Source organism: Coffea eugenioides, unplaced genomic scaffold (assembly GCF_003713205.1).
Source record: "Coffea eugenioides isolate CCC68of unplaced genomic scaffold, Ceug_1.0 ScVebR1_1860;HRSCAF=2790, whole genome shotgun sequence".
Classification (NCBI taxonomy): Eukaryota; Viridiplantae; Streptophyta; class Magnoliopsida; order Gentianales; family Rubiaceae; genus Coffea; species Coffea eugenioides.
This window is the reverse complement of record NW_020862294.1, coordinates 1-23,028: the sequence shown is the minus strand read 5'-3', so window position 1 is coordinate 23,028 and position 23,028 is coordinate 1. Positions and strand designations below refer to the sequence as shown.

The 23,028-nt window shown below is 36.9% G+C and overlaps 2 protein-coding genes across 2 annotated transcripts; both read right to left on the bottom strand.

Annotated features, from left to right (window-relative positions):
* Window positions 1-10,740: 10,740 nt before the first annotated feature.
* LOC113755925 (ATP-dependent DNA helicase PIF1-like) lies at window positions 10,741-11,515 on the bottom strand. The gene is made up of 2 exons (XM_027299785.1): window positions 11,208-11,515; window positions 10,741-11,056 (listed from the first exon to the last, which is right to left on the bottom strand). Exons 1-2 carry the CDS (start codon window positions 11,513-11,515, stop codon window positions 10,741-10,743), a joined length of 624 nt encoding a protein of 207 aa, XP_027155586.1.
* Window positions 11,516-12,456: 941 nt separating this feature from the next.
* Window positions 12,457-13,080, bottom strand: LOC113755924. The gene has a single exon (XM_027299784.1). It carries the CDS (start codon window positions 13,078-13,080, stop codon window positions 12,457-12,459), a length of 624 nt encoding a protein of 207 aa, XP_027155585.1.
* Window positions 13,081-23,028: the final 9,948 nt, after the last annotated feature.

The window sequence follows — 23,028 nt, the reverse complement described above, 5'->3', positions numbered from 1 at the left end:
AAGACATTCTTCAATTTACCTAATAGTCGACTTTAGGGTTAATTTCTCACTAGTGGCCAACCGGATATCAACTCCTTCTATCAGAGTGGTAAATCCTATCTCAATCACCCATTTTCTTTACATGCTTCACACTACATCCAACTTCTACACTTTAAGGCACTCACGAAGAGTAACAAGTAATTAGAGTCAAAATGTAGCGATTCACACTCAAGATACTATGGTGATCTCAAGTCGTAGGATCACTTACACAATTTTTCACTAGAGATACACCATTGGCACTAGATAGATATCCTAACGGGATCTCTAAACGGATCATCCAATGCATTTGTACTTTCCAAATCATCTACACATTAGCCTAGGTATCTTCATACCATAGTTGATGAGAACAACCACTAATTACATTAATTAGAGGCTAACTGTGTACTAGTTTTACCGTACTAAAGATGTCCTATTTCATTAGTACTATAACTAGGGAATTTTAAGAATATTACTATAAATGCGATTGATATCTCATAGTCATCAACTCTTGTGACTACCATCACATTAGTAAACATTCTAAGGACTTTATCAGTTATATCTAATATTTAACAGATAAATAAGAAGTTATTAAAATACAAAACATATAATTTAGGAATGTATAAAATAAAAACAAATACATTGTTTTAGGGCATACATTCCAACAATCTCCCACTTGCACTAAAACACATTATCCATGTTTTTCATCCCATAAGATAATACATGACTATCATGCTTCTTTTGAGGAAGAACTTTAGTAAGAGGATCAGCTATGTTATCCTCTGTGGAGACTCTCTCTATCTTTACATCATTCCTAGCAACAATTTCTCTAATCAAGTGAAATCTCCTAAGCACATGTTTGGATCGCTGATGAGACCTAGGTTCCTTGGCTTGAGCTATAGCTCCATTGTTATCACAGTACAAAGTGACCGGATCAACAATGGTTGGAACCACACCAAGTTCAGTTACGAACTTCTTGATCCAAACTGCTTCCTTAGCTGCTTCCGCGGCCGCAATGTACTCGGCCTCTGTTGTAGAATCTGCTGTGGTGTCTTGTTTGGAACTCTTCCAACAGACAGCACCTCCATTAAGAGTAAAAATGAAGCCTGACTGTGATTTACAATCATCCTTATCTGATTGAAAACTCGCATCAGTATAGCCTTTGAGCTCTAACTCACCTTTTCCATATATTAAGAACAATTCTTTGGTCCTTCTTAAGTACTTAAGAATGTTCTTAACGGCTATCCAATGACTCTCACCTGGATTAGCTTGAAATCTGCTTGTGACACTCAGAGCATAGGAGACATCAGGTCTTGTACATAACATAGCATACATAATTGATCCAATTGCTGAAGCATATGGAACATTGTGCATCTTATCAGTCTCAACTTGTGTCTTTGGACACATGTTTTTAGAAAGGCTTATACCATGAGTCATAGGTAAATTACCCCTCTTAGACTGATCCATGCTAAATCTCTTTAGCACTTTATCAATGTATGTAGATTGTGAAAGACCTAGTAGCCTTTTAGATCTATCTCTATAGATCTTAATGCCTAATATATAGGCCGCTTCTCCTAAATCTTTCATGGAAAAGTTCTTCGACAACCAACCCTTTACCGATTGTAACATCGGTATATTGTTTCCCATTATTAATATGTCATCTACATATAAAATAAGGAAAACAATTGAACTCCCACTAACTTTCTTATACACACAAGGTTCATCCGGATTCTTGAGAAATCCAAACTCTTTGATCGTCTCATCGAATCGGATATTCCAACTCCTAGATGCTTGCTTAAGTCCATAAATAGACTTTTGTAGTTTACATATTTGACTAGGATTTGGAGATGTAAAGCCTTCAGGTTGTGTCATATACACATCCTCATGCAATGTCCCGTTAAGGAACGCGGTCTTTACATCCATCTGCCAAATCTCATAGTCATGATATGCTGCTATGGCAAGCAATATCCGAATGGATTTAAGCATAGCTACTGGTGAGAAAGTTTCATCGTAATCGATTCCCTCTTTCTGCTTGTAGCCTTTGGCTACCAGTCTAGCTTTATAGGTAACCACATTACCATCCATGTCAGTCTTCTTCTTGAAAATCCATTTACACCCTACAGGTTTTATCCCTTCAGGTGGATCAACTAAGGTCCACACCTTATTGTCATACATGGAATTTATTTCGGAATTCATGGCTTCTAACCATTTAGAGGAGTCTGGATTACTCATTGCCTCTTGGTAGGTAGTAGGTTCGTCATCTTGAATGACTAGAATATCATTGCTATGGCTCACAAGAAATTGGTATCTCTTGGGAGTTGAGCGTGTTCTTACTGACCTACGAAGCTCTTGTGTATTAACAGCTTCAGTATCTACCCCATCATTATGTGGTTGAAGCTGTTCTTCATGAGATCGTTCAATGTTTGTTGGATGATCCTGAATTTCTTCAAGATCTATTCTACTCCCACTGCTTCTTTCTAGAATGTATTCTTTCTCTAGAAAAATAGCATGTTTTGAGACAAACACTTTTTGCTCAATTGGATTGTAGAAATAGTATCCTATAGACTCTCTTGGATACCCTACAAACAAACATTTGTCAGATCTAGGTTCAAGCTTGTCTGACTCTGCCCTCTTCACATAAGTTGGGCAGCCCCAAACCTTCATATAAGACAGATTTGGTTTCTTTCCTTTCCATATCTCATATGGTGTGGAGTCGACAACTTTAGTGGGTACTCTATTAAGAGTGTAAGAGGCTGCATCTAATGCAAATCCCCAAAACGATTTTGGGGCACTTGAGTGGCTCATCATAGAACGAACCATATCCAATAAGGTTCGGTTTCTCCTTTCAGATACACCATTTAACTGTGGTGTACCTGGAGGAGTCCATTGTGGAACTATTCCATTATCCTTTAAATAAACTCCAAACTCGTCATTTAAGTATTCTCCACCACGATCAGATCGTAGTATCTAAATACTTTTATTGGTTTGTTTTTCTACTTCATTCTTGAATTCCTTAAACTTTTCAAAGGATTCAGATTTGTATTTCATTAAATACACGTAACCATATCTCGAATGGTCATCTGTGAAGGTGATGAAGTATGAAAAACCTCCTCTAGCAGTGATCGACATTGGGCCGCATACATCAGTATGTACTAGCCCAAGTAAATCACTGGCTCGTTCCCCTTTTCCAGTAAAGGGCATTTTGGTCATTTTGCCAAGTAAACAAGCTTCGCATGTATCATATGATTCATAATCAAATGAATCCAAGTATCCGTGTTGGTATAACTTGGAGATGCGTTTTTCATTTACATGACCAAGCCTACAGTGCCAGAGGTAGGTTTTATTTAGTTTATCTGTTTTCATTCTTTTTCCACTCACATTGAGAATTTGATGATCAAGATCTAGAATATATAAACCGTTATTCCAACTTCCAGAACCATAAAACACACCATTTTTAGAAAAAGAACAACATTTATTCTCCTGGGTTATCCGAAACCCATTTAAATCCAAACAGGAAATAGAAATGATGTTTGTAGTAAGTGCTGGAACACAATAACAATTCGATAATTCTAAAATCAATCCACTGGGTAAAGTGATATAATAAGTCCCTACAGCTAAAGCAACAACTTTTGCTCCATTGCCCACACGTAGGATGACTTCTCCTTTTCCCAGCTTTCTACTGTCCCTTAGACCCTGCATAGATGTGCAAATGTGAGAACCACATCCGGTATCTAATACCCAAGAGTCTGATTTGGAAGTAGACACATTAATCTCAATCATATATGTACCTGATGATGAAGCTTCAGCAAGCTTCTTTTGCTTCAGGCTCTCCAAGTATGACTTGCAGTTCCTTTTCCAATGTCCAGTTTGATTACAATGGAAGCAGGTTGCTTTGGACTGATCCGCCTTTGCCTTTTTGGGCTTTTGGGTGGGCTTGTTTTTGGATTTCTTAAATCCCTTTTCTTGCCTCTTCCTCTTCTTAGAGGAAGTAACGACAAGCACACCAGTAGAGCCTTTTCCCTTTTTGATTTCTTTCTCAGCAGTTTTCAGCACATTCAACAATTGAGGCAAAGTGTGCTGCAGATTATTCATCTGATAGTTCATAACAAACTGTGAGAAAGAATCTGGCAGAGATTGGAGCACTAAATCAACATTCAGCTCCTGATCCATCTTAAAACCTAATTCGGCCAGTTTTTCAATTAGCCCAATTATTTTTAAGACATGCGGAGCAACAGGTGCTCCCTCTGCCATCTTGCACCTGAACAATTCTTTAGAGGTATCATATCTAACCGTCCTCGATTGTTGTTCAAACAACTCTCTCAGGTGTTGTACAATATCATACGCCCCCATGTTCATGTGCTGCTGTTGAAGCTGAGGAGTCATGGAAGCTATCATGATACATGAAGCTTCCCTATTGTCATCCTTATGTTTCTTATAAGCATTTCTAACAGCAGCAGGTGCAGTAGGTTCAGGCTCTTGAGGCATAGGACCATCAAGTACATACTCAATTTTCTCATGAGTGAGAACGATAAGGACATTACGATGCCAATCAAGAAAGTTTGTGTCGTTGAGTTTGCAATCAGTAAGAATAGTACGAAGGCTCAAATTGTTACTCATTCTACAACAAAATGAAAGATAGAATTTGTTAGAAAAATGTTTTGTTTAATAAAATCATAAAAACTTCAAAATTATGATTTTATTTCCACTATTTTTTTTTCAAATCAATTACCCTCCAAAATTGATTCGGGAATTTCTAAAATTTCATAGTGGCTAGAATCCTATCTTAATTTATTTCGACCTTGAGTGTGTCCCAACAAATCGAAAATAATTATGAAAGGTAGGTACTTTTACCAATTACAACTTATTGTAATTCCTAGATCAGTTGGGTGTCAACTCTTGACTTTAAATCTCTATGAATCAACCCAACACTTGCCTCTAAAATTAATGATTTTGAGTGAATCCCAACAAATCATAATTTTAGTTAAATCAAACCCATCATTCTTGAGAACATTTCCCATAGCAAAAACACGTAGTAAGTAAGGCAGCCTTGGGTGAATCCCAACAAGCTAGCACTTAATAACTACTCTAGTTTTAGACTATAATGATGGAAGGCATTTTATTGATTTAATATTATTGTTGAGGGATTTGTCTCCTTTTTTCCAAAAATATTTTATAATTATAATTTGGAAAAATTGCTCATTTGGTCTCATCAATAAACATGCATATAACCATATCAAACTTATAAACATGAATTTAAATCGTAGATGGTTGTGGATATTCCTAGACTAATTTCCCCGGCCATTAGGAAAATTAGCATGAGACTAAAACCTTTAATACCGCGACGAACCCCTTCGTTGTAGTATGCCTCCTTTCTTCTTTTCAAAGTAACAATTTCTATATAAATAATATAAATTCCTATCATCTATTCCTATCTATTGTACATTACAAATAGTATAGAAGAAACCCCGAGTTACATTCGGGGGGAATTTAGATGAGAAAAGAAATTACAATTAGAAAATAAGAAAGGCAGGACACGCAGGCCCTATTTTAAAATTAATCACAACCATTCAAACCTAGAATGATTGTAACCATTCAAAATATCACAATCATATTGCGTACTATATCCACAACCATCCACCATGCATTCTCATAATTTAAACAACTTTAAATAAAAGAAAAGCACGTAAAATAAGTAATCATTCATTCATGGATTGTTTGGATCTAATTTGTCAAGCACCCAAACAAATTTGGGGACTAAATACATGCTAGAAATTTTGGTGAAAAATACTCTTATTAGGTCATCATTATTCCTAACTAAATTAGGAAAATAACTGGGGAAATAATTCCAATTAATCAAATTAATTTTGAATTAATTCCCAACCTAATAAAAACATGAAATATTAAATTCCATAACACATTTTAACAATTAAAATTGTAATCAAATTCAAAAATTTCCAAAAGTTCAAAACTTCGAATTTTCAAAAACATTAGTTTCCTAAACTACTCTTGCATTTGTTTTCTAGCAACACCGGCAACCACCATAAAGCACCACCTCTCCAGCCACCACCACTGGGTTCTTCACTTACCACCAGTGGCAACGGCTCGCAGCAGTAGCTCCCAAGAGGTCGCAGGCAGCAATGGTTCTCAGCTACTGCAGCAACCTGCTGCAATTTTTCTTGCATAGGTTGCTGCTGCAATTTACTGCAATTTTGATGCATTCTCATGCCTTAAAAACTCTTGATTTGCTTACCCAGCAACCACCAAGAGCTATAGCAACCTCCCACCACCACCAAGGAAGCCTCCCATGGCTTCACATAGCGGCGGCAGTCGGCGGCAGCCCTTGGAAGATCGCTGGCAGCAGTGTTTTGCTGCAACAGCCGAGATGTTGCAGCAGCAAAACTGCTGCACTTTGGCTGCAATTATATATATTTTTTTTCATAAAAACTAAGAGACCAGCAACTCTTGCAGATCATCAACAGAGATTCAGGTCTGATTCCATCTCAAAAGATAGAGAAAACCTGATAATCACGTTGGACAGCTTGAACCGCAAGTACTCGGCAAAGAGATGATTAATCTGACAAGTTCTTATTCAATAATTAACCGATAAAACCTGCAACTATTCCAGGTTTTTAAAGGTTACTAAGAGGCTGTAAAACTCCATAAAATCAAACCCATAATGATGCTACAATCAGATTATAGCATGCCAAGTCATTCAAGAATTTTCGGCTAATGCATCAAAGAATTAACAGCAGATTATTGTGCAATCTTTAACCATCAAAACCTTAAACTTTTTCCAGGTTATATAGGTTAATAAAAGACACAACGCTCACCAAAAATTGAACTAGAATATCACATATTCTTAAATCCAACAATCAAGAACAATCCATGAACAAAAAAAAAACACATAAAGTCATACGAAAAATACTAGGGATGGCTCTGATACCACTGTTGGGTTTCAGGGATACTACGCAGCGGAAAAAATAAAAATTTTTCCCTAAAACCATCCAGGAATCACCCTAGATTTTACGTATGATGTGCTACAAGTAGGGTTTTAGGATTACCTTAATCCAAGCGGCGTCTCCCTGCAGCGTTGCTTGAGGATGGTCAGCCCTTGAGCAGTCCAATCGTCCTGCCTCTACTGATATCCACGCTAGAGCAACCCTGGATCGTCTCATGAACTATGTATTGAAGAGAAAAAGGTGCTAGCCTTTTTACTCTTTTCAAACGTATATTTTTCTCTCTTTTGTGTGTGACAATCACAAAGCCTCGGGTTTTAGTTTCTGTATCTCAGTCCCCAAAAACCATTGGAAAAAAACCGAGAGCTCTATGATGAGAGAGATATATGATGATCTCGAATGATAAGTCTTCTTGTCTGATTCAAAATCAAAACCATAAGACTTCTCATCACACAAGACTCTATCTATCATTATCTGATAGATAAGAGATAACCATTTACTCTTATCTGCTCAAAAAGGCCTGGGATTAATTTTCCTTTAAAATTAAACCCCGATAATTTACATAGTTTCAATCCAGGATTAAATCTCTATTGCGTGTGACCCAATAGGTCCCGAATACATTGGTAATAATTAGATAAAATAAACGACTTTATTTTATCATAACTTATAATAAATAATTAATCCATAATTATAAATCACGAGCGGTGTCTAGCAACACATCGTGATTGCCCAATTATTCGGAATTAGTCAAGAGAATTTGACCTAACCTTTCCGTGAAAAATTACCGTGTAATTATTATCCTTTCACCAAAGATATCCAATTAGTCAGGAATAAGGAATAAGTGCCAATTCCCTGATGACTAATTAAATTTTCTAGTTCCCAAAATTTACCCTTAATTAGGTTAAATTGAAGACATTCTTCAATTTACCTAATAGTCGACTTTAGGGTTAATTTCTCACTAGTGGCCAACCGGATATCAACTCCTTCTATCAGAGTGGTAAATCCTATCTCAATCACCCATTTTCTTTACATGCTTCACACTACATCCAACTTCTACACTTTAAGGCACTCACGAAGAGTAACAAGTAATTAGAGTCAAAATGTAGCGATTCACACTCAAGATACTATGGTGATCTCAAGTCGTAGGATCACTTACACAATTTTTCACTAGAGATACACCATTGGCACTAGATAGATATCCTAACGGGATCTCTAAATGGATCACTCCAATGCATTTGTACTTTTCAAATCATCTACACATTAGCCTAGGTATCATCATACCATAGTTGATGAGAACAACCACTAATTACATTAATTAGAGGCTAACTGTGTACTAGTTTTACCGTACTAAAGATGTCCTATTTCATTAGTACAAAAACTAGGGAATTTTAATAATATTACTATAAATGTGATTGATATCTCATAGTCACCAACTCTTGTGACTATCATCACATTAGTAATATTATAAGGACTTTATCGGTTGTATCTAATATTTAACAGATAAATAAGAAGTTATTAAAATACAAAACATATAATAAGGAATGTATAAAATAAAAAACAAATACATTGTTTTAGGGCATACATTCCAACAGATTGAACTTCATGTAAGCTGCGTCAGTTACAAGGTCACTAAGTACCTGAGAATTTTTCCTAGCCCTGTGTAAAAGAAGAGAAATCAGTTAATAATTACAAGTGGTTATGATGAGTATGTTAAAGAAAGGGACAAAGCAAAAAGAGTAATTAGTAACCATTTCTTTAGGTTTCCAGCTTCTTCTATAGGAGGATCAATAAGAATTGCAGAGTCAAACCAGGTAGATAGCGTGACTCCTGGAGGAAAATATGGGCAGTTGTGAGGGAAAAGGTAAAAAGAAGAAGATATATGGAGAATAAGCACTTGAGCTTTTAAATGTAAGGGACATATTATAGAAATGTTAAACAGCATACCATTGTAAAAGCTAACTTTTAACCTGCGACAAACAACAACAGGCTGATTCTGGATGGTATGCGTCATCTGATAGCCTTCGTGAGTTACAAATCATCCCACAGTGACAAGACAACAGTCTGCAGACTAATACACGGAAAAGATAAAATTTTGGAAAATCAGGAAAAAAGAAAAGCATCACATAATAAGGAAGAAATTTGTAAGGAAAAACTTACTCTTTGTTAACAATGACAAACTTTTAGACCACTGAATCTTTTCCATTTTTGTTGATATGTTTGACATCTAGGAGAAATTTCTAAAATTATGATGATTTTTAAAAAAATTCTACAAAGGGGGCATTTTTTGTATGGGATTCCGTCGAGAGGGTCTTCGCATTCAGCAAATGCGAGCTCCTTGAGCTCGCATTTGCTGAATGCGAGGTCTCCTTGAATTTTCCTAGCATCCAAATCAAAAAAAAAAGAAAAAGAAAAACAGACCTCGCATTTAACAAATGCGAGGTTCTCGTCCAGGCAACTCAGCTCGCATTTAGCGAGCATTGTGACGAAAGAAGCCCCTGGTCCAGTGAGCGTGAGCAAGCTGCAATTTTACATAAAAAGGCTGCTCAAACAATTGACATAAGTTAGAAGCTGTGCGTGTTTCATCATGCCAGTGATGAAACTGGAGCCAAAATTCACTATTTACCATCTTCAAATTATTTTCAAGAACATGAATCTAGATTTTGCCATGATTTTTCTTTTTGCTTCAGTTCCAATGCAGGCCTTCCCTTGCTTTATGATTTCACTGCAAATTATAAAATGATTTACAATTTGCAATGAAAATCTCTACAAATTTTACTACCTAAGGCTGTAAATTCATCAAAATTGGCTCATCATCATCATTGGGTCATTCAATGACCGTTCGGCTGGTGATAACGTACTGGATCTTCAGGTCAGAAGTTTGATATTTTTCTGGAATTAGTCTTACAATGGCATCTGAAATGAGATACTTTTTATAAATCTGAAGGTGAGGGCTGATCTTAAGGATGTCATTATTGAATATAATTCCCTCTACTTGTGATCCCTAGGAAAATACAAAAGATTCACAAAGTAAGAAGCTATGGATGTATTGAACTACTCATAAAAACATAACATATTCTAATGACAAGGGAAATCTAAGGAGTAAATTAATGCGGCTTTTTTAATAGCGAAGTGCTTAGGGATGCAGTATGAACAAGTAGATATAAATGATAGCAGAAAGAAGACCTCTGGATCCAGCAAAATAAGTTTTTGCTTTTTTGTTGGCGTCATTGTTGAGCCAGTTATCTGCTGCTTCTCTTGCACAGTTACTTTGCAGGTCCAACCCTGAGATCCAGGCAGGACGTTTTTGATCGAGATAACATCGTGCATCCTACATGTTTTTTGGAAAAACAGAAAGAAAATGAGAAATTAGCAACAGGGTGCGAATGACTAAACGATAAACTAATAAGTAATCAATGGTATGACTGATCATACCTCATATATCATATGTTAACGAATTTAAAGATATCTTGAAAGACAACATTCCTTGTTTTACAATCAGTTTTAACGTCATCAGAAGTACCTGGAGCAATAAAAACTTTAACTGCAGAAGAATTTCTAGCTTTAGAGAGAGCAACATAAAGCTGGCCGTGAGAAAAGACCGGTTCACGGAGGTAAATTCCGACATAATCAAGAGTTTGACCCTGAGATTTATTGATTGTCATTGCGAAGCATAAATGGACAGGAAACTGTGTCCGTATGAATGGAATACCATTTTTTCGGTGTCAGAAGTTTGCAAAGGAATTTTTGGGATGAAGACCTTTTTGCCTCTTTAAGGACCAGAGACAATTTCGGCAGAAATTGTGTGGTCAGCCAATTGTCTACAAATTAATCTGGTGCCATTGCAAAGACCATCCGTTGGATTCACATTTCTGAGGAGTATTATAGGACAGTTTTCTTTGAGCAAGAGTTCATGAGGAGGCAGACCTTTTGGGTTCAGAGAATTTAGAAAGTCCTGATAATCCGCTTGATATCTCCTATCAACAATTCTATCACAGCTTACATATCTGTGAAGACATCCAGGGAATTTTGCAATCATCATCTCATTAATTTCATCCACTGAAGAATTTTTGGGACAAATGACACATCTATTTATCATTTGGTAAGGATCACATGAGTATAGATTCAGATCAGGAAATATGGTCCTAAGTAACTTGGAAGATTGTACATGTAATTAGATGGAGGAATGAAAGAACATGGACAGAAAGAACGGTTAATAACACACTCAATGATTATAACCTGTCAAGTGATTCTTGTTTGTTTTGATAAGGAATAACCATATGAGGTGATAGAGATATTTGACCATGTTCATCAACAGGTTCAACACCTTCTCCAACTCTAAGCAAAAAAGCTGAAAATGCTGGATCTAAAGCAGCTCTCATATTTGTTCCTAGTTGTAGTTTACACATATGAGACCATAAATGCGAGCATAAAAGAGTTGATTGGACCAAATCTGGTGGAGGTAGATGTTCAATAACAGGCAGGATTTGCCGAAAATCACCGCCAAAAACAATTGTTTTTCCTCCAAAGGGAAGATCAGATTCCATTATATCTGTAAGAAGACAATGAAACGCTTCTATTGCTTCTTTTTTTGCCATTGAAGTTTCATCCCACCAGATTAATTTAGCATCAACAATAGTCTTGCAACACTACTTTGTTTACTTAATTGACAAGCCTTTTGTTTTGAAAAGTCCAAAGGGATCTTAAACCTTGAATGTGCAGTTCTACCACCAGGGAGGAGCGATGCTGCAACACCAGATGTGGCAACTACTATTGCTACATATCCTTGTGAGCGAAGAGAAAGAAGAAGCGCGCGATATAAGAAAGTTTTTCCGGTTCTACTTGGACCATTTACAAAGAAAGCTTGACCCTTTGAGCAGGATACTGAATCCAGAATTAAATCAAATGCATGCCTCTGGCCAGAATTCAATTTTTCAGCAAGAAGCAAATCTTCCGGATCAATAGGTATGGTTGTTTCACTTTGAATTTCTTTGGTCAGACACTCAGCATGGGAAGACGTAAAGAAATCTTCAAGGAAATGATAATCATCGAGGTTTTTCCCCATGTGCTCCAATGTTACATTAATATCCTGAAGAACTTTTCTTTTAATCTCTATCGGAGTGCAATGGCGATGAGCTGAACTTCGTTTATAATTAGAAGAGAGATGTTCTTCGAATGATTGCCAAAGATGTTTAGGATTTTTGGGGTAGCAATAGAAAAGAAGCATTGCGAATAAAGACCTTAACATATAAGGCGTCTGGAAATGAGCCGCTTCCTCTAATGCTTGTTCTATATAAGAATCGGATTCAAGCAAGCCTAACTCCAAACAGGCTTCTCTAAAAGAGGCTGTTTTATGACCTCTAACCATGAGCAAATCATCAAATGACATTGGACCCAGATTATGTGTGAGTAAAAGTCTTAAATAGTATCTTTCTCCTTCCCTGGGTTCGACAGTTACCAGCCTTCCTATGACCGTTCTACGACTCCTCTATGACCATGTCTTTGTTTTTGGTGTCCACACAAAGTGTTGAGGAAAATCTCTATATAAACATTTCAAATTCTGAGCTATGGCATTGGTTTTGTTCATTTTGAAAAACTCAGTCAGCATAGTCTTCAAAAAATCAATCTTCCTCAAGAGATACCACAAATCTGAACTTTTATCAAAAGAAGCAAATTGTTGGTCAGGAAGGTGAACATGGAGGGCATAAACTGTTGGATTCATTTCTGTTAGGCGAAATTCATATATGCGCCACAAAGCTTCCGGAGGTGAAACCCAACGCCCTTGCTGGTAGCAATTAATTTCATTAATGGCACTAGAAGATTTTTGGTCAAGAAGATTAAAACTGATAAGATCATGACCTTTAAAAATATACTTATAAAGGTACTTAACAAGCTTAACAGTGGAGCAGATTTCGACATTGATGTGGCAATCAAATAGAGCTAATAAGTATGGGTTGTAAGGTATCACCCATTGGTTGTCGAGCTCATGCTTGCGCACCTTTATTTTTCGGCCATCATCTCGTCTTCTATAACATGCATAGCTGTCCTCACCATGAATTGTATAAGGAGCAAAATTTTTAGGATAATGATTTTTGCATTTACCGGCTCTCATGCACGGTTCTGTTTATTCCTATAACCACAGGGGCCATGAATCATATGCTTAATCACCAGGGAATATAAATGCCTATTCTTCTCAGGGTCTGGTATTTCAGCACAAACAATTTTGTCATATGATTTAGAATTCAATAGTTTGGAGCCTGATTTAAGAATAAGCAGCAAATGGGCATGTGGAAAGCCTCGTTTTTGGAATTCAATAACATAGACACAGGTTGCAACCTCACCAAAAATCTGTTTCTTAAGGAGCTCAACATTTAACATTTCAAACTTAGCTCTAAAAACTCTAGCCAGCAAATCAGGCCTATCCTGTGATTTTTCATGGTATTGAAAATTCTCCTGAATTTCTTTCCACATCGGATTGCAAGTCATGGTAAGGAATATGTCAGACTTGCCGTACCTTTGAACCAAGGTCATTGCATAAGATATCTTCTTCTCATGTCCCTTGGGCCGCCAATAAATGAAGCCGGCAATACAATACGACGACCGACTCTAGACCCCTGAGTTTGGCCTATTGATACACTGTCTAGAACCCCTTGAAGGATCACTGTTCTAATTTCAGTTTGTCGCTTTCTATGAAAATCCAGTCTAGATGTTTCAATTTTTATATATGTACCAACGACAAACTGCTAAAATAATCTCAGGCTATGAAGCAACATAGAATCATCATTGTCTCTTATTTGCAGCCGATAACAATAGTACTCCCGAGCAGAAACAGTATAATCTTGAGAGGTCTTTTGCCGAGCAGCTAAAGAGGGGAAAAAGAGCGACATCTTATAACAAAATATATAGAGTAGGACAGCAGAAAAAATGTATAAATATAAGAAATAGACATGCCTATATCTTCAGAACGGAATAAGGTAGAAGGATCCTCGGCAGAAGAAAAATCAACATCAACTTCTGTGTCATGAGTATCAGGTTTCTTCTTTTTTGAGAATACCCTTTGGTCCCACGATGCCAACCAGATTCACCTCTAGGGAACAGAAGAGGATATTGAAGAAGATCGTAACACGCATAATATGATTGGACCCTATAACTTGCGTTAGAATGGCTATAAACCTGAATGTGGGGGCTCTTCTCAACCGATTCATCATCTGGCTCGGTCCATATAGCGGCAACTTGAGATGCAGTAGGAAGATTAAAAACACGCTGATCTAGTCCAGGATAGTACCTAAGAATTATAGTATGGGTCTCAATGGCCTAAACATCCCTAAGTTCTTTAAAAAACCTTCTATAAGGATTTTCTTGCAAGATTGTCATTAACAGCTTGAGGGTGGTCAGCCAAAGCTTATCAGAATTTTGAACTCTGTTTGCGAGCTCTTCATCAGTGTCAAAAAAATATAACTGAACCCCTGACGATTTATCAGACGGAGAGATTAGACCATCCAAGAAGTGATACACCTGGCCCTGGACGCGAAATATATAAACCCCTTTTGTATTTTTTGTCAATTCACGGTCATACTTAGCACCATAAGACGTGAATGCCACATTATTATTATATGTACGGGAGTTCTTCCTAAAGTGCTCGCATTCCTCATCATTACCAATGAACAGACGCTTAAGAGCATAAGGCATAGCAGGAGCAACAACAGAGATTTCACCCTCAGAGCAACAAAAAGAAGGAGGTTCTGAATGGAAGCGTTTGTCACCACAGTGTTCACAATTTGGAGTAGGAGGAAGAAAACCAGACTAGGTCGGAATATTTTCTAATCGAGATAATCTGGAAGGCACATGCTGAAGATTCCTACCTGGAAATATCCAAAAAGAAGATAGAAGTATACAGACATGGCTAATGGGAATGATGATTAGTAGGAGGAGGCAGGGCGGTTGTTTGCAAGAGCGAGTAACCAGTTTTTTTTTTCGAAAAAAGTGACAAGGTTCAAGAGTTAAGCATGATACAGAATAAAACAGAGTTGACAGCTGACAATAACAATATGAAAGCTTCCTCCTTGTAATGAAAAACAGACAATTTTTCAAACGACATAAACAGGACTTTTAAACTGGAGTTTGATACGGAGAACAAATAGGCGGAAGGCATGGATTGCAAAGGCACAGGCAGGTGTATGCTATACAAGATAAATCTGATAGGACAAAATAGGAGGTAAAATGAGCGAGTTCTAATTAGAAAAAGGGATAAAAGCAGGTGAAAAAAAGAGGAGGAGAAGTTATCTGGCGCAGCGAAATGGGAAGGAGGAAGGAGAAGCAGCAACAGGAAAACAGGAACGAAAGAACAAATGGCTAATTGCGGGGAGAGGTAACGAGAAGCAGCTACATGGGTCATCATTGCAGCAACCTAATCCGTCAGCAGGCAGGACGAGACAGCAGGAGGAGAAGCGTGTAAGGGCATAGAGAGGAACAGTAAAGGCAGAGGCGATGCAGGCGTAGGATGGGGAGAGAGGGGAAGAGATGCGTGGGCAAAGCGATGTAGTGGGGAAAAATAAAAAAGAGTACAAGCGAAGAGGGGGAAAAAAATTGGTAAAATGCAGGGCGTGGAAGATAAACTTTGGAGCTGAATGAACGAAACAAAAGGGAATCTGTGGTCGAGGAAGAAAGAAAAAGGAGGACAGAAGCAGGATGGAGCCGGTAGACACGAGCTTGGTCAGCAAGCAGAGAGGTGACTGATAGGGGCAACCTAACGGATGCAGGCAAACAGGACCAACGACAGACGGGTCTTCAAAGGTGGAAGACGTGCAAAGGGCAGGCTGAGAGGAGGGGGAAATTGAGTGCCGGAGGAGGGGGGGAGAGGTTGGAGCAAACAAAGAAGCAACTGATAACAACAACAATAAGGATAAATTTAAAAACCAAACAGGAGCAGCTGAACGGAAAGGAAATTACCTGAAGCAACAGGCAGGCGAAAGCAGAAGAACAAAGTAAATAGACGAAGCAGCTGAAACGGGCCTGCATAAGGAAAAGGAGGCGCATGTAAATAAACAAAGTGCAGAAAATAAACCGTACAGGAGACTGAGAATTAGGTGCAAACAGTAATTTGGGGGACAAAATCGATCGGATAGCGCTAAAGTAAAATACAAGAGGAATTTGGGGGGAGGGGGGCACAGACTGAGAAGGGGGGTTCCTTCAAGAGAGAGGCTTTAATTGGCCGGAGGTGCAATGAACAAACATCGCGCGGAAAACAAAAATGCATAAGACAAACCGGCTATCAGAGGGCGAGGTAGAGGACGACATGGAAGGAAAATAGAAAAGGGAATAAAAGCAAGCGAAATAAAGAGGAGGAGAAGTTACCTGGCGCAGCGAAATAGGAAGGAGGGAGGAGAAGCAGCAGCAGGAAAACAGGAACGGAAGAACAAATGGCTAATCGTGGGGAGAGGTAACGAGAAGCAGCTACATGGGTCATCATTGCAGCAACCTAATCCGTCAGCAGGCAGGACGAGACAGTAGGAGGAGAAGGCGTGTAAGGGGATAGAGAGGAACAGTAAAGGCAGAGGTGATGCAGGCGTAGGATGGGGAAAGAGGGGAAGAGATGTGTGGGCAAAGCGATGTAGTGGGGAAAAATAAAAAAGAGTACAAGTGAAGAGGGGGAAAAAATTGGTAAAATGCGGGGCGTGGAAGATAAACTTTGGAGCTGAATAAACGAAACAAAAGGGAATATGTGGTCGAGGAAGAAAGAAAAAGGAGGACAGCAGCAGGATGGAGCCGGTAGACACAAGCTTGGTCAGCAAGCAAAGAGGTGACTGACAGGGGCAACCTAACGGATGCAGGCAAACAGGGCCAACGAAAGACGGGTCTTCAAAGGTGGAAGACGTGTAAGGGCAGGCTGAGAGGAGGAGGAAATTGAGTGCCGGAGGAGGTCAGAGAGGTGACTGACGGGGGCTACCTAACGGATGCAGACAAACAGGACCAACAAAAGATGGGTCTTCCAGGGTGGAAGACATGTAAGGGCAGGCTGAGAGGAGGGGGAAATTGAGTGCAGGAGCAGGTAAAACTTGTGGAGTGCAAAGAAGAGCGCATAAGGAGCAAAAGCTTCGAGTGGGTGGAGTCGGTATAGAGGAGACTGGCGAAGTGGCAGAGGGGTCACGGACGAGCTCAGCCAGCCGCCCACTGAGCAGAAAAAAGAAGAAAAGAGAAGAAAACAGTGGGGGTGGGGGGAAAACAAAAAAAAAAGTGCCAGGCACACGGCGGGAGGAATGATCCGGTGCAGCAACAACAGTTGCCAACCAACGCATTCGCTCCACGCCAGCATCAAATGAATCCCATGCCGCCACGTGGAGGACGACCACGTCCGACGTGGATACCGAGCGTTCGCCCTTAGTCTATATGTTTAATGAATCATTTAAGTTGATTTGGTTTCCTGTACGGATGTATGGATTGTACCTCGGTAGATGTTTCTTAAGGCCTGAAAGGGCAATGATGAGTCTTTCATGAATTTTATTTTGTAGAATGCTTCCTGTATGGGTGAGTTTTTCAATCTTTTGAAAAACTTTAATAAGGACTTTCTTCTAAAATGCTCATTAACTTCCGTCATTGTTGCTTTATTTAATTTTCCATCTAGTATTGTATACATTCTATTTTCAAACTCATGTGCAATATCATGAAAATATAGCTGAAAATATTCAGGGCTATTCTCATTAGGCATTAGGCCAGAAAGATCATAATAAACTTGTCTTTTGCAACCGAAACATGTAAACACCACTCTTACTGGATGCAAGATGCTTATCTAACTTTACTCCAAATGATGTAAAGGAGAAAATAGAGTTATATGCTCGAACATGATGTAGAAATTCTTCTGATTGGGAATTGGATAAATCAAGCAATTCTTGTAGTTATGGCATAATGAATTTAAATTATAAATCACAATAAGAGCATAATGAATTTAAATTTGTAAACTATATAACATTTTCAAAAATAGCTCTGTACTTGTAGTCTGCCATGGAACCATTTGTGCTTTAAGTAAAAATTTTTAGTTACATATTGGAATCTTTGATTCCACAGCAGTAAGATTCGAATTGATTCTTTGCTCTCTCTTATCGTTGATATTTGCAGCATATTCCTTTTTTTTGTGACTCACTAAATTTGGCATATTGACTTTTCTTCATTTGAGCATGGGTTTCATTTTGCTTCACATGTTCCTCAACAATCTGGATTGGCTTTTGGGCAAGTTTACTCTTCTTTGACGCTTCTATAATTTTTTTTATTCTGCAATTGTTGTTCTTTAGTAGACAAATTCACATAGTTGGTTTTCATAGATTTCAATCTATACATTCTCATTCCATCTGTGATAAATTACAGGAAATTTTATAGTATAAATTTTATAATTCTTAAAACTCAGTAGCTAATTTTTTTTAAAAATCTATTTTCTTTATCTCTTGTATTATAATCATATTTACCTGAATCACAATTGCATCTCAACATGTGCTGCATTTGACCAAATGTTTTGCAACTTTCTTGACTAATGAGATTTAGCCGTGACACTATATTTAAAGATTGGAATTAGCTAACCAGTTTCATGAACAACCATACATACATGCACAAAAATGTCTTGTCAAAATAAAATTGATTGAAACCATACATAGGGTTGGCCATTCATGCAGTATATAGTGTAGGATTTCTAATTACCAAAAGTATGTAGGTCATGAAAGGTAATAGGACATCAATTAGCAGCCACTACGATTAAGATTTTTTTTGACACGTCTTTAGTTTGTTAATTTATTATCCAATTACCCTTATCTAAAGAACAATGACAATGAACAGATAATATATACAAAATTTATTGCTAAGATGAAGTATGCATAATGTGCAGTTTCGACCATCATTCTGAAACAGTAGTTATCGAACCGCTTTTAATTTCATAGGCTTGCTTTAAAATTCCAGCCCTTTATTGTTCAACATTTTACATCTTCTAGCTTTTGCTTTGAAAATATTAAGACTCATTTATAATTCACTATACAAAATATATCCTTATAAATCTAAGGCCATTATAACTCTCAAAATATGATCTTCAGCATCTTTTGTTTTATCGAAATAAATGTGTTTTCTTTCTTCAAGTTTGAGCCCACTGATGCTGTCATGGGGAATTTTTCCCTTATGTTTGTGTGCTTGGCAACATTTCTTTCTAATTTTTCATTATAGGGCTAACGTGACCACTAAGCAATCATTCAAATATTGAAACATTTTCTGGGGTAAACAGTTGAATTTTGTTTGTGCTACTAACGATACAACCTTAATGCTGTCTCCAAGTCATCCAGAAGAAATCATTCTGTTTGTATGGCAAAATGGGGCCTAAAATTGTCACAACAAAAAAGAAATAATTCTTTTGAATTCACGTATTAAAAAAAATATCGAATTCAGATAGGAAAATTTGATCTTTACTGACTCATCATTTTCAAGTAACATAACACGATTAACCAAAACAAAAAAAAAGGCAGAAAAACCCGACACAGAATATGAAAAAAGGTCACAAAAAAACCAACAAATCAATAAAAAATTAAAAATGAATGCAAATTAAGGTGAAAAACATAGATATGTATAAGAAGCTCACGCATAGGTGTTTGGAACCTGAAAATCGTTTCGATGAAAATGTCAGCAACTGGACCTTGATTTTCCAATTACAATACTTTTCTTTAAAAAAAAAAGACAAAAAGAAAACATATTATTATGTGTATAAAGAGTCTTTACAATTCCAACTATAAAGGTTTCATGCACTCACTGTTCACAATCCTCGAGGATGAACTTGAGACATCAAAGTAATGGGGTGTGATATTCTAGCAGGAACATAAGTAATTGTCAATGTTTGAGAGGACCTAGAGTTTTTCAACCTGTCAATACTTCATCATAATGAGATTTCTTCAATTTTACAAAATTCCATCCAAGTCATGTATGATCCCTTGGAGACAAAAATTCTTAACCTATTCCAACCATTGAGAAATAGAAAGCACAAGGACGGTCATTTTTTCGAGAGGTACCTTTTGTGCAGTTGTTTATTAATTTGTATGAGACACTCTTTGTACCAGTAGATGTGTGCGCACGTGTGATCAATACTGCATACTACATAAACAACAAACAATTAATCCGATGATTAGTGTTTGTATTAGTGTTAGTATTAGAATAGAAGATCACTGAATAAAGTTCAAATTGTAGTTAAATTATAAACATTAATAATATGTAGACAAATTGTCTTAAGAGCATAGAGGCAAATTAAAAAAAGGAAGAAATACCCATCAATAAATTATTCAAAACACATAGATATAGATATACCAAGTGAGGTCTACTTGCGTGCATATGGAGTCAAGTGGGACCTCTATATGTGCATATAGAGTTCTCCCATTGGTTTTGAACTAACCACCGCGCATGCCTTGGTATTCCAAAAATTGCCAAATTGGTCCATCATATTTTTAGAAAATACTTTTTAGTTCCTCACATTTAAAATTAGCTAAAATAATCTCTTAGATGTAAAAAATTTTACGTGTTTGATCCCAAAGCACATTTTCGCTCAGTTTTCTAGCCAAAAAACACATGCCTAACTCCCATAATTTCAAAGGCAAAACGGAACAAAATTTGTTTCCCTTCAGAAAAGAGCAGATGACTTTCCCTTTCTCTCAATTTTCTTCCACCAAACTCTATTTCTAATTCTTAGCCACCAAACCCCAATTTCCCACAACAAAAATTTTCAGCAATTTCACAAATAATATATATAGCCTTATAATATTAATATATATGCAACAAATCACGATATTACACTATTTAGACAATATTTTATCATGTGTGGTAATTGATCTGAGCTTCTCAATCGTTTTTACCCTTTTTTAATATAATCCCTGTGCCTTTTCTTCATCACTTTTTGTTAAGGTGCGCTTGCTGAAGCTTATTGTTGGGAATTAAGGTTTGGTTACTTAGAATTAGAAATAGCATTTTACCCTTATTCAATCTGATCCCTATGCCTTTTCTTCATGGGTTATGGTGAAAGTGCACTTGCTGAAGTTTACTGTTGGGAATTGGGGTTTGGTTACCTAGAATTAGAAATAGCCTTTTAGTGGCTGAAAATGGGGGAAGGATGGTCATGCGTTCTCTTTTTTTTTTTTTTTGTGAAGGGAAAGAATTTTATTTCCATTTTGCCTTGACAATTATAGGTACATGAGGTAAGTGTGTGTTTTTTGGCTGGAAAATTGATCAAAAAATGAGCTCTGGGAACAAACAGGCAAAATTTTTATATCTAAGGGACTGCAAAAGTTTTTTCCGAAAATGTGACTATGTGAGAGACTAAAAAAGTTTTTCCAAAATTGTTACGGACCAAATTGATAATTTTGCCTAAAATTTTCCATCCCTTGCCCTATTTGACCAACCTGGCCGCCTCTCTTTTTGCACGGAAATTCCATACAAACATACAAATATGCTCACGTCAATGGCAAAGTTCACCCGACCAACTTGCCATTTACGCACGCACAGATAATTACTACACACGACACTCGACCGCCATGGCATATTATCCTTTCCAGGATTTTCCAGCACTATTTGGTAACTTTGTGGTTTCATTTTGTAAAAATATACAATGACTATCCTACAAATGCTTCTTGTGGTTTTGTAGACATCTCAATGTTAATCATTGGCAACAATTTCAGCAATTGATAGCTTTGTTAGTCACAATTTAGTACATCTAGACAAAAGTTAAGAAGCACCAAATTTTGTTAAAATGCTATTTAAAGTTCTTCTTTGAATTTTCAAATATGATCTTAGTTATGTTATATTATTTTTGATCATGTACCATATGGAACATGTCTATGTTTATGTATAATTCAATTGAGCCCAATGGCTCGTATGAATTAGGTCTCTAACAGACTTATCACTTGTATCCCCATTCAAGAAACGGGAGGTTAAAACTAGTTTTTCAAATGTATCTAAAAAAAATTTCTGCTAGCATCTCTTCTGATAAATGTGTATTGTAGACACCGATTTTCTACTATTTTAATTTTCTTAGAAGGGGAATGGACAAACGAGTAATTTTTACAAATTCTACTTTTATTTTATATCTTGGATACCAAATTTGGTTTTCTAACGTTTGAAAAAAAAAAAAGAAAGAAAGAAAATCCTAGGATTTACTCCCATGTCCCACACACTATAACACACTCATACTCCACCATAACCACCAATGTTGTTAAACTCGGATTGAATAGTGACTCGGCTAAACTACTGGGTCAATGATCAATTGGTCGGATCAGTTAGACCATTCTCAAAAATCCGTTGACATCAGCATGATGTCATAATTATTTTATATTTTTATAAGTTTTGAAAATATTGAAATTAAGTTCTTAGTTATATTCGACCAATCATACCAAACGTTCCAAAAACATTAGACTTGCAATTAAATATACACCTAATAATTATATATAAAAGGCAAATTCATGGTTAAAATATGTCTATTCTCAAAAACTACATGAAAAATTAAATTAAAACAAATTAATAAAGTTGGAATCGTTGATGCTAAATTACTAAGATGATAAGGATAAAAACATCTTGATTTAGAAATAATTAAAAAACGTGAGTGATTTTGGTACATTAAGTGGGTGCCATTTTCTTATCCCTATTGATAAATGAAAGTGTTACAATTTAGGTAACTCAAATTATATTTGGGAAAAACAAGAAAAAAAAATTTGAGAATCGGGTCAACCAATTGAATCAGGTTATTGATTTAACCGATTTTTGACAAATATGGCTGATATTTAACCAAAACGGTTTTGTACTATAAACTAACTCGAGAAGAAGATTGGTTCATGGTTGGACCGGTAAAACTAATTGGTCCAGCCTAGGTCTAACAACATTGGTAACCACTACCCTTAATCACCCATTTAAAATCCATCAAACTCCAAACTTTTCCAATTAATGACAAAAAATTCACTTCATCTTGCACCCTTACACAAAAGAACCCACTCCACTCTCTTATCCTTTGCCACCCAATGCACATAGACTACTACTACTAGTCTTGTGTAGCACCAAGAGG

Excerpts from the sequence above, each read along its gene's own strand:
- LOC113755924 (XM_027299784.1), bottom strand. The coding sequence starts at position 13,080 with ATGAGAGCCGGTAAATGCAAAAATCATTATCCTAAAAATTTTGCTCCT.
- LOC113755925 (XM_027299785.1), bottom strand. The coding sequence starts at position 11,515 with ATGGAATCTGATCTTCCCTTTGGAGGAAAAACAATTGTTTTTGGCGGT. Across the intron at positions 11,057-11,207 it reads AAACAAGAATCACTTGACAG|ATGTGTCATTTGTCCCAAAA; the intron begins GTTATAATCATT and ends AATGATAAATAG.